Source organism: Glycine max, chromosome 12 (genome assembly GCF_000004515.6).
Source record: "Glycine max cultivar Williams 82 chromosome 12, Glycine_max_v4.0, whole genome shotgun sequence".
NCBI lineage: Eukaryota > Viridiplantae > Streptophyta > Magnoliopsida > Fabales > Fabaceae > Glycine > Glycine max.
Genome location: NC_038248.2, coordinates 9,100,734 through 9,113,553, shown reverse-complemented (window position 1 = coordinate 9,113,553; position 12,820 = coordinate 9,100,734). Strand labels below are relative to the sequence as shown.

The following is a 12,820-nucleotide window of genomic DNA, read 5'->3' as shown; positions in this document are numbered from 1 at the left end:
AAATACACAATAAGTTTTATTTTAGATATTAATATTAAGGTAAGGTAAAGAATGGCATGTAAGAAACAAGTATTGTTTTTAAAACAAGTAGGGGGAGAGTATTTTAAATAAATAAAAAAGGGGGAAAAGACTTAGAAGTTAAAAAATAAAAAATAACACTAATAAATAAAACTAACATGATAATAATAAATAATTTTTTTTAGGTAAAATTACATTTTTGATCCCCCAGTTTATCTCTAATTTTGAATTTGGTCCCCAATAATTTAATTCACAAGTTTGGTCCCCTATTTTGTAAAATCGTGTAATGTTGATCCCTCAGGCCATAATTAGACGTTGACCATTAACAAGTGATGTTGACGGTCACGTGTCACATTCTTAATGGATGATAATTGCCACAAGTCATGTTCTGATTGGTCAATAAAAACAATTCATTTCATCTTTCATGAAATTAACATCCAATCAAAACATGACGCATGACGATCATCATCCAATAAGAACGTGACCGTCAACATCACTTGTTAACGATCAACATCCAATTATGACCTGAGAGACCAACATTACATAATTTTTGAAGATAAATTGAAAGATCAAATTTGCAATTTTACCTTTTTTTTAAAAAAAAAAGTAGAAATATAAAAACTAAAAAAAACAAAATTGTCTAAAATTTATGGATACCAAAAGAAATATTCTCTTTATTAATAGTATAGATTACTCATACATTAGAATCAGTCACTTAACCACTAGTTTCCTTTATTTTATTTATTCAAAAAATTAATTTATTATTCCTAACATTACTACCATGTATAACGTAACAAGGTGGACTTTTATAGCCACACTTTCACACATTACTACCATGTTTAAAAACTAATTCAGATAATCTCAAATCTGAAAATTTAGCCATCAGTCGGAAACAATGGAATGGAAAATTAAGATTGACTCAAGTCAGATAAGACAGATGGCTTGAAATAAACCTATTTTCCCTTCATTTCTTTTGACATTAGATAAGAGTAAAACAATGCCCTACAACCAAATGAATTACAAATCAAAGGTCAAGAAAACTGTACACAAGAATGAAGGACAATGCGAAACAAGAACTTATGCTATGGATTAATAATTAGACTCCCCACGCTAAAAGAGGGAGGCAGGTTCTGAATGATGAACCACTCTCTAATCTCTAACAAGGGCTTTCCCCAAACCATGCAAGCAAAACTTCACTGGTCCCACAAGGCCTGGAATATTGCAGGTCTGTGCTTCAACCAATGAACCATCTCTCTGTCAAGTGGAGAGTTATTAATTACAGCGTCTAACATTGGGCTGCCAAAATATTTCGGAGAATTTTTGAATGACCAAATCCGATCTTTGGGCCAAGGTTTTTGGGGCTGCTTCTCCTGGATAAACAAAACATCAGTTAATTAATCACCAATTACAAAGAATAGAAACTAGAAACCACAAAAGCATAGTAATGAATAGCTTCTTACACTGAAATTCATGTTTGCGTTACTCCTAATAATTTAGCAAATTTTTACATTACAAGAACTCACCAGCATTACCCATTAATTCACAGAAACATAGGGTCTATTCACTTTGAGAAAACATTTCATGTCTATGATTCTTGTTCTTTTACTTTTAATTGCAACAAATATTACCTGGTTTCATTTTGTTTTCTATTTTTAAATATTTATTCAGTTTCTTATCCATATCTTTGAAAACAAAAACAAAATGAAAATAAGGTATTTTTTTGTGCTTAAAAGTGAAAACTGAAAATGGAAGCAAAACATTTTACCAAGTTAACAAGGGAATCAATCGAATCCCTACTTCACAGTAACTGATACCTACAAATTTTAACGTGTAAAATATGTAAAGCATGTTATTCGACACTTGGCTTCAAGCTAGAGCATATATGTCGCTTGTGCCAAACTTATTAAAAATATATTCAACCCTAGAACCTTGAAGATATTTAATGAAATATATATCAGCTACCTAATCATTTGTTAGCGTATAGCTACAGTACCCACCCCCCACCACAAAAAAGAAAGGTTAGAAATGAGAACTTCATAAATACAAAATAACTAACCATCCTTGCCAGCATAGATCTGACAGTCCTTGGACCATAAACACGATGTCGTGAAGGCTTCTGAGCTTTGGCATAAAAGGAACTGATGTCTGGTAATGACAAGCAACCCCTGCTTATTCTAGCCAGGGTGCAATCTGGCTCCGCGTTACTCTGATTATGCCAAAAAATCAGTTGCCCTAAACAATAATTTTCACCGTATATCTTTCGATACTCCTGAAATCCTGCTCCCAATTTGTCAGCATACTTGGGACCTAAGTCAAGTGGACTAATATAGACGGGTGGTGATGTTATAGTTTGATAATCCTGCATGAAAAAAATTATTGTAAATAAAAATTACAAATGGCAGAAAAAAACTTTTACACTATATTATAAAGCTTAGACATTCACTGTAGAACATACCTGTATTCTAAAGAAGTACTTGGTATAAGCATAAATATGAATTAAGTCAGCAGCAGCATCATGCCGGCATTTGTATGTACAAGGAAGGTTTCGAACCTCATCCCTCAACCTTTACAAAGGGGGGAAGAAACATAATGTGATGATTGCAAATTCCAACAGGATAAATATTTGCATAAACAAACTAGAAGTGTGAGCACTTACCACAAAAGAGATTTTTGAACTGCCTTTTGAATATCTCCAGAACTTGAAGGATCATGAGCATGAATTTTGGACTTAAGATCATTCAATGTAGACTCTTCAACATAAGGGGCCAGGCACTGAAGAAGCTCTTCAACAAATGAATCCTCTCCTTTCCAGAGGAAGGAAACAACTGCTTCAGGACTGAGCTTCTCAAGAGGAGGTGGAGCTTTCAGTGGATCACCAAAAATACATCGCATAACATACCTTACCTGTAAAACCACTCAAAGATTTAAATTTACCTTCAAACTGCAGAAAGCAAAATTTACTGGAAAAATACAGCTCTACATTGAGATCTGAATGTACAGACTGTGAATGACACCAACATCATTCACTTGCCATTACACTGAAGAGTGTAACGATGAAGTGCTTGAAATCATGGTTGTTGAATCGAGATTCAAATCGTGAATCGGAAGGCTCATTTTCTAAATCGTGAATCGCAAGATTCATTATCAATAATAAAACATAGCATATGCAACTAATAAAAACCTATTAAAGCACATATTCATGATCAATAACTAAAAAACATAACTCTATGAGCATGAGATGTTTTGTGAAGCCTTTATTTTAGTATAATGGAAATGAAGCAATTAAATAGCTAAATAGAGTACATGCATTAAATGAGTGAGCAACAAAAAAAGTAGGAGTAATCAAATAGGATAAGCTTAAAAGTGTTCTTTCAATTTCTTTTTATTTAATTAGGCTTATATAACTTCTTAATTTTTTCATAAAAATTGGTGAAAGAAAACTAAAAAAAAAAATGAATCCTTGAATCTTGTGAATCGTAATTTTCACATGATTCATTCATGTATCGTAAGATACAAAGTCTTTTATGATTCATCTTAAGAAACATATTGATCGGTAGCCTAATTATATAGAATCGTAAGATTCGAATAGTGAATCATAAGATACTAATAACTATGCTTGAAATAGAAAATGTTAGAGTTTATTGAGTGTATGTTTCACACACGAGATGATTTTTATTTATAATCAAAGAAAGAAATAATTAAGGATACAATGAAAAAAAGAATCCCAACAGATCTGCTATACATAGCTTCTAACTTTACCTATTTACAATAAATCAAATCAGATCTTTAATGGAATTAGATCCAAAATTCTTGACCAACTATAAACTGCCACACCAAGCAGCTTTTAATCTTAAAACAGTATTGACCCATCGATTCTTGTGAGCAATGATCCTTACCAAAAAATTGACCTTTGCCATTTTTCTTTTACAACAAAATTCTAAACGCAAATCTTCATTAAAAAAAATTAAAAAAAAACTAGAGCAAAAGGGGAGGCAAAATCACCTTATCAAGAGTGACAGCAAGATTTTGAAGCCTCTGATTGTATACACCTTCAGCCTGAGTCATAACAGTAAGAGAAAGAAATAAAGTTTACTTAAATTCATCATCTTTTGATAATAAAGCATAGGAAGAAAAACAGAAAGCACACCTGAACCTCTGCATCACTCCTTTCAACTTCAAGACAGATATCTGAAAAATATTTTCTTTTCTCTTCAAGATTATGCTTTAAAATTTCCTCAGGAAGTTTAGTTCGTTCAAAATTGATAAATCTCACCTTCACCAGAATAAAAATAATTAAATAAAATACAAGTCAGAAACTGAAATAACAAAATATAAATAACAGCAAAAACTTAAAAAAATAAATAACTGACTAAATGCAAAAGAAGCAAGGCACATACAAGGCGAGCTGCATAGGAAACTAGCCAATCTGGCAGGCCTCCAAGCAAACAACTGCCTAAACCAGCTCTTCCCAGGTCATTATAGTCCTCTTCAGAAACAGAGTTTAATTCACAAGCTTCTAGCATCAAATAATGACGATCAAGAATTCCATGCCACTCCTTCAGTACCTGAGAGGACAGACGAAATACTCCATTCAACAACTAAAGTGACAACATATAATAATAACAAGACAATTCCACTAGTCAATAGTTATATTAAATCTGTCCAGCTACTTGACACGTGTCAAACTGTGATATAATACAGGGCCACTATTTTTTTCCTTCACTCTCTCCACAGTTGAGTTTTGTTGCCCGTGACTAAGTGTGCAATGCACGCCCACTTTCTAGTTACAATCAGCTATGGTTTCATGTAGACAAGAACACAACCAACGTGTTAACCATGTCTAGTTAACTCACTGAGGACTCCAAGACTTCTACCATTTTTCCATAAGAACAAGGTATGACAAAGGAAACCAATACCACACAAACAATGGACTGGAAATATGCCAAAAGTTAAAAAAATTTAGGGTACAAGTACAACACAGTTAAGAAACAACCAAATGGAATCTTCTTTTTCATTCTTATTACTATATATAACAATGATGATGATGATAAGATCAATGCTAAAATGGAATCAAATATAGAATTACTAAAAAATGGCAGTGGATCAGGAAAATACAATAGATAAATTTACAACTATGTCAAGGATTTGTATGTCCAGTTTTTAGGATATGTTGTATGTCCATTTCATTTCATTTTTTTCATATAATGTATCCAAGCCATGTCACGTCATATAAATAGATTATGTCCTTGTGTCTGCCTCATAGTAGTTAACAGCAGATTGTGGCACGGTGCAGCCACCCCCAAAATGCTACAGCTTCTATTATATAATATGTTTATTTGTTTAAGAATATTTTATATTCTTTCTACTTATTAAATATATATAATACATATTTTTATTATTTTAATTTAATAATTATTTTTATTTATATATTATGTTTATATATACTAATGTACTATATTGTTACATATTAGTCTCTATTATATAATATTATTTAATAAATAATAACGTATTGATATTTTCTATATATTTTTTAAATATTATAGAGTACTTTATAACTTTCTAATAGTTTGTCAAAAAAAATTATAATAGCATAATATTAATTATATAAAAAAACAGTGGAAAACAACCACACACAATTGTAGGACTGTTTAGGATCGAGAGTGACACAATTTTGGGTGCAGACCACTCACGCAAAAAACAAAAGAAACCCTAGTCTCTTTTTCTTTCACCCATCAGCCACCACCTCCTAATCCACTATCTTCTTTCAGAAAAACAAACACCGGTCTCTTTCTCTTTGTCCCATCAGCTGAATAATCCGCCATCTTTCAAAAATACAAAACATTTGTGCCCAGCCAATTAGAGGTTGTCTTACCAGAAGTTGCAGCCTTGTCAGAAAACCAAAAAAATTGACGCCTCCCCAGCAAGTGGCCACTCCACCTGCTAATGCTATTGGCTGCAAAATTCACCACAACTCAACTCTGCTCCACGACAGTGTTCGTTGACACATGAATGGAGCAATGCAACACCGCTATTGAAGCACGATAGTGTGCAATTTAATACTATGGTCTGCCTTGATCATATCTCTACTTTCTAGACTACAATTTCTCTAACTACAGTACTAACTCACTTGTAGTAGAACACACACACATATAATGTAGAATGTGACTAGGACTATACAGTGGTGCAATTTTGTTAAATGGTGCAACATGGTGGAATGGCGTGGTGGTTTTTTTGCCAACCACCATATGCAACTTGTGAAGGCTCACTATGGCCACAATGGCGTGTTTATATGGCAGAATTTTGGCCCTCAGCCATTAAAAACAGTGCAGTGGTGTCTGATAAGTGTCCAACATCAATACAAATTCTATTTTCACATGTGCTTGCTTTATTTTCTCCTTCTATCTTAGGACCTAAAAGTTAAAGATTTCCCAAATCCAAACCTTTTCGAAAGCCCCTTCGCCAGTTAGATTCAGATAGCTCCCACGGCAAACTTGGCTTCCACACAAACAAACTGAAGCTTCATATTCCTCCTTGCTCTGCAACGAGATGAACAGGTACTTATTACACAGATAGAAAGCAGACACACTTGAAAAGGTTGACAGGCAACAGGGCACACCTCTGTAACAGAATTGTAATCAAAAGTGATCTCCTCACCATGTTGGATTTCACGAACACTATAAATACCAATTTGATAATGACCATCAACAGCAGTAACTCTGAAAACACAATACAAAAGGGCAATGGACAAGCTAATTAGATAAAAAAAAATCAATTCAATGTAAAATATCATGAGCTAATGAATAATTACTCAAAGGCCATCTAAGGGATCAAATCAAAGAAAAATTATACGAATTTGAGTCAATTAAACATCATATTCCCTGTCTAAATCTATACAGGGATGCAAATGGCAACAAAATATAGGAAAATTGATAGGTGGGTTAGGGGGTTTTGAGGAGTGGAATTAGAACGAGTATCAAGGGCTTGGACAAGTCAGCAGAAAAATTAGGAACAATACAGAAAACACAACTTACTTTGCTTCACAATTCGGTCGGCATGAATGACATATCCGACTGGCATAGTTAGCCTTATGCATGGCATCGACGACAACTAAGTCATACCCATCAGCATCACCCTGTCATGTAAATTGAAGATTATATAAGTACAGAAAGCTGAAAGATGGGCAAACCCATAACAAATTATATTTTTAAGAAGTAGGCACCTTTGGCCTTTCAAGGTAGATGTTATAGAACTCCGGTGCTGGATCATCACTATTCTTCTGCAGAGATCGAATCCCATCTTGTTTCTCAAACCACTTCCACACAGGATAGACCTAATAAATATTCATTAATAATGCCCAGTTATCACAAAATCATACAGGCATATCATATGATCCTACAGAGTACTGACTAGGCTTCTAAACAAGATAGCCTTATACAAAAAAACTAAGATGCACTGACCCATGATAGCATATCAATTCAAAGGACAACACCTCATGTATAAGCATACATTGTCCTTGAGACATTCTAAGGGCCTGTTTACTTCTGTTTTATTTTGTGTTTTAAATTTTTATTTTCACTTTTATTTACAAAACTGCATTGTTTTCAACTTGTTTTTTGTTTTCAAATATTTGTACAAAAACAGAGAAAACAAAAACAAATCTTTGAAGACAGGAATAAGTTGAAAACAAGGTGGCAGTTTTGTAACTAAATGTGAAAAAGAAAATATTTTTAAAGTAAATGGGCCCTAATATTCTATGTGGTGAAACTTTAGCGGTAAATCCAGAATTAGTCTACATCCAGGAGAAAGACATTAAAAGAGAAAGATAAAGAAAATTGCATGAGGCAAATAAGAATAAATATTGATGACCACAATGTTACAGGAAAACACCACAAAACTATTTATTCCCTCCTGGTTAGAATTACAAAGAAAAAGTTGGAGAACAGAAATTATGTATTATTCAATTTGGGAAAAGTACAGGGGCTCTTTATATAAAGCAAGGAGTATGAGATAACAACTCTAACTAACTGAATAGAAACTGTAACTAAGTGTAACTGTCAGATGGTGACAGGCTTACAACAGCGATCCTACTCAAGCCTACTACAGGCTATATACACTTACACTCCTAATATGTTAATTTCAAATCTAAGATGCATGAAAGTTTAGGTTTGCAGAGCCAGAGAATCAATCATACATAGTTTGATCATGATGGAGAACACAGAACATCACAAGCACACAATTTTCCACTCTCTAATAGATACATTGTTGTCTAGATATTTAACATTTGTTGAGATAGAGACATGGTCAATGTAATGCTTACAAGGCCCTCACTTTACAAGCAAGTTTTCTAGGGTTGAGTTAGGCCCTAGGTCCAAATTCTAAGATAATATAAGAGTCTATTCTAATTTCTAAATCCATTATTGGGGCCATACGTATTTGTCTACACTATAGATGTCTATTCCTATGCATGAAGGGGTGTTGTTATTGGGTCACTCTTATGTGCCAGTGCTCCAAATGGCCAGTCCTAGGTGTGAAGGAGTGTTTGAAATCCCACATCAACTAGATATCTGGCTAATGTAGTTCTTATAAGGCTTGGCCAGTCCTCATTTTACAAGTCAGTATTGTGGGGTTAAATTAAGCCCTAAGCCCAAATTCTATTAACATTTACAGAAAACCTGTTATGTAAGCATGTATAGTTTGTACATTAAGCCTTAAAGATTCATAAATGAAGTTGCATAGGCAAAATATCATGAACATATAATTATTATATATTTTTAAAGCCTTTACTATATATTCTTTGTTATAAAATATATTCCCTTCAGCCCTTTTTATAAGACCCAATTAACTAATTCACAAGAATTAAGAAAATTAGTTGATTTTGTTAATAGTATTAAATTTGTCCTAAATTTATATGTTCTTTCCAAAATTACCCCTAAGGCCCTAACATTAATGACACATTCTTTTTTAAAACGTTTTTACTATCTTTAATCTCTCTCATCAATAATATATATTGCTCTAATTTTTATTGGCTGTGCATGTGAAAAGACAAAATAAAGTTGCCAAAATACTCCATATATGAGGCGAAGTACTCCGAAAGAGTCTAATACATTAATGTATTCCACCTACTGTTTTTTGAACTTCAAGAAATGACTCATAATTAAGGGCATTTTAGTAAGAAAATAATTAATAGTAAGGCATTCTACATTGGTTTTCAAAAAAAGGACCAAGCAAAATCTCTAATTTGGTTCTTATAAAAAGGAACAAAGGGAGTTTTATTATTAACTATGATATATTTATATATGAATCCATACCTCTCCTAAAAACTCCACAACAAAATCATCTTCACCAAAGCCTTCTTCCTTGTTGCAAACAACACCAAGCCCCTGCATGATCCAGACAAATAGACAGTCAAGGAACAGGGAAAAATAACAGTTCAAAGAAGGCAACAAACTGAGAAAATCTTGAATCTAAAGAACCATTGGAAGATAACAATTAAATTGTGCATGAGTAAAAAGATCATATACCTTTCTGTAAGCTACATATTTGTCATCCGAACGACTTTTTATGGCTTTTAATATACCTTGACACATTCTTACTGTCCTCGCATCACAGTGCTCCTCTGCATACCTTTCAATTTCTTCAATAGCAGGCTGCAAAGGGTAGCTCATTGGAGTGTTTCCAGTTCCAGTAAAATGCTTAACTTGCTTATTCAACATCCGAAGGAGCTTGTCTTCTATAAACAAATGTTTCTCTTGTAGAGACCAATCCAACTCCTTTGGCATAGAATCCAGTAAAAGATTGTGGGTATAGGGATCAATGCCATAAACTTCTTGCTCAACAACCTCATTTTCAAGCTGTTTTCTAGGTTTGTAATCCTTGACTTCAGGCAGTTCCATGTCAGACTCCTCAATGCCATTCTTTTGCGCACTCAGCTTCTCTGCATAGTCATCTGGTAATGAAACCCGCATCTTCCTTCGCACATCCTCTTCATCAGCTACAATGATATATTGATCAATGACATCATACTTCCGAGTAACAGGAGGAACCAAACTTGCTTTCGTCATGCGAGCCCCCCATTCACGCTCATCAGTAATGAAATGCAACCCATCATCAGGTGTGAAATACCCATCTCCTCTCGAGTCCCCAATTCGACTTTCTGAATGGACATCTTGGTCGCTTTCAGTGTCAGTGGTGGTAGTATCACTATCACTCTTGCCATCTTCAGAAGATCTATCAAAGTCATCAGATGTCTCACTCTCCGAGTTGAAATATTTCTTATTCAACTTTGATAAACGCCTCCTGATTTCTCTATCAGAAGCATATTCTCCATTATCCAAACCACCATGTGTTTCATTATTCCTATGCTTCCTCTCAGATAACAATCTATTCTCCTTACTCTTCTTGTACTTAGAGGAAGTAGAACATAAAGACGATGGGGGATCATTTCCCCACAACTTCATTAGTGCATCTCTGCTATTCACATACTTGGAATTCTCCTCCAACCGTGTTGCAAGCTGAATAAATAATGTGATAACATGATTCATATCACCACCATCACCCCGAGTCTTTGCTCTGTAATCAATAAGCATATAAATACATTAACATTTAAATAAATGAGGGGGTGAAACACTAAGAAATATGAGCTGAAAGAACAAATCCATATGCAAAAGCATCCAGCCGCAACATACGTATCAGGGTAAAATAATGGTGATCATATAATGTACACAATATAAATTTTGCCAAACTTTTAAAACATGATAGGTTCTTTTGTTTTCTTGTCAACATAAGCCTATGATTTCATAGGCATGCATAGAATCAGATAAAAATGGCCAACATCTTCTGTCAAGAGAAGTGGGAAATAGAAAACATAAAACTTACTTTATTGCATCCCGGCACATTCTACTGATGTCCTCCTTGACATAGCTCAACCCATGCCCACTGTAATAACCATTTTTCATTTTAGCCTCAATTTCTGCAACCTATAAAGCAAAGAAATAATAAAACGTATGAAACATGAACAAAATAAATCTGCCATAGTTACTTGAAAAGAATTAATTGCAGAACCTATTGGTGTACCTTGGGCATAAAAAAGTCACAGGAGTTTGCCTTCATAATTTCCCTCAGTCTTGAAGCAAGAAATTGTTCCATCCTCTTGTAACCACTTTCAGATTTCTTAATTGGCCATCGTCTTGTACGAGCATCTCTAGAGAGAATAGACGAGGAGTTCCGAGCATCATATAATTTTGACCGCTTGTACAAGTTTTGACGGAATAATTGCTTCGCTGTGTCTCTCTTATCCACACTATCAAAATAGTCCTTCAGCTCACCAAAATCATCCCTAATACCCAAAATGCTGACCTTAGAAACAGATGAAGTTTGCTCAGCAAATTGTTTAACACTTCTGATTTTATGTGACTCTGATGCAATTTTGGTTATATGTGAACTATGGCTCTTGATCCATTTCACATTGGTAAATTTCAGAGTCAGCTCTCCAAACTGGCTGCACCCTCTAATGTCTACTGTAGATAAACCAGGAAACAAAAGAAGAATTTTCTCAAGCATGCCAGCAGTAATATTGGTGCAACCAATTAGAACAATAGATTCTATCTTGTCTTTTTCATAGGCATTCTGCAAGCAAATAATCAGATTAGAAGAGAAAGTCAAGGAAACATTCCTGACAATGTTAAATGTAAAATATATACCGAACCTACCAAAATGTTCCACATTATGGAATCAGTGCAAGAATGACCCAAGGATGACAAATTAACATGCCTTGAGACCTTTTTGTAAAACCTTACAGTAGCTCTCCAATGCTTGCAAGTCATTGATGCAAAGGCAAGTGATTTCAAATCAGACCTTAAACAGTGGAAAACTCGTGACAACATACAACCATCTAATAAACCCAAGCTTCCAACATTGGGATCAGTAATGTCACTTCCTTCCCCAGAGAATGTAGCATCACCACATAAAGCCTCAAAAGTGGATTCATCTTTCCAATTTGGCAGGCTGCCATCTTCAAAATCACTATCTTCTTCACTATAATCAACCAGCATCCTAGCTCTTTTGGAAGCATGTCCATCGCCTTCTAAAAGAAATATACCCCAACATATCAATAAAGGGAAACATTGCAAACCAATGAGCTAAACTTACAGTCTTATCCAGGTCACACCAGTACAAAAGGCTAAAGGGAAATAAATTAGCCCCACATTCACCAAGCCAAGAATTTTAGAATCCATAAGATATAACCAGAGCACTTAAAGTGACGTACATAAATTACATCAGCATATGCATGAAGTCAACAAGAGGATTTGTATCATTTTGACATGCATATTGATGAAGCAAACAGCAGTCCTCCAAAACACAGTCACAGTCAAAACTGCTAGTAAAAATAGAACTAAGAAGTAAAAATACAGTTATGGGGCACATAAAATTTGAATGTCTGAGGATATATAATATACAAATATAAAAATTTGATTTTGGAATATAAAATATTTATAATTTAGTGATAGTTGCACTTACAACCTTCTTGATTGAATAATTACACCTGCCTCATTTGCTTTATATATTATTCTTACTTGATACCCATTTTTATAAAAAAAATTATGTATATCAACCCAATTTTTATATATGGAGTATGGACTATACATATAGTACCCTTAAAAATAAAAAGGGAGGTAGATGTAGTTTTTCAATCAAGAAGGGAATAAATATAATTACCACGACCTCAAGGGAGGTTAGTGTAATTAATTACCCCTTTATATTATAATATAATATGGATACAATTTCCAGCATGGGCTAAGTCCAA

At 34.1% G+C, this 12,820-nt stretch overlaps 1 protein-coding gene across 1 annotated transcript in view; it reads right to left on the bottom strand.

The window, feature by feature from the left end:
* Positions 1 to 960: 960 nt before the first annotated feature.
* Positions 961 to 12,820, bottom strand: part of LOC100815409 (histone-lysine N-methyltransferase ATXR3) — an 18,624-nt gene continuing 6,764 nt past the window's right edge. The window contains exons 5-20 of the mRNA XM_006592337.4: positions 11,727 to 12,100; positions 11,092 to 11,643; positions 10,894 to 10,994; positions 9,540 to 10,587; positions 9,327 to 9,398; positions 7,238 to 7,348; positions 7,050 to 7,150; positions 6,635 to 6,734; positions 6,459 to 6,554; positions 4,416 to 4,583; positions 4,166 to 4,291; positions 4,021 to 4,074; positions 2,675 to 2,922; positions 2,474 to 2,582; positions 2,075 to 2,377; positions 961 to 1,388 (exon numbers count right to left, since the gene is read on the bottom strand). Coding sequence (XP_006592400.1) covers positions 1,212 to 1,388; positions 2,075 to 2,377; positions 2,474 to 2,582; positions 2,675 to 2,922; positions 4,021 to 4,074; positions 4,166 to 4,291; positions 4,416 to 4,583; positions 6,459 to 6,554; positions 6,635 to 6,734; positions 7,050 to 7,150; positions 7,238 to 7,348; positions 9,327 to 9,398; positions 9,540 to 10,587; positions 10,894 to 10,994; positions 11,092 to 11,643; positions 11,727 to 12,100 — 3,740 coding nt within the window. The 3' untranslated portion in view covers positions 961 to 1,211. The remainder of the gene's footprint in view (positions 1,389 to 2,074; positions 2,378 to 2,473; positions 2,583 to 2,674; positions 2,923 to 4,020; positions 4,075 to 4,165; positions 4,292 to 4,415; positions 4,584 to 6,458; positions 6,555 to 6,634; positions 6,735 to 7,049; positions 7,151 to 7,237; positions 7,349 to 9,326; positions 9,399 to 9,539; positions 10,588 to 10,893; positions 10,995 to 11,091; positions 11,644 to 11,726; positions 12,101 to 12,820) is intronic.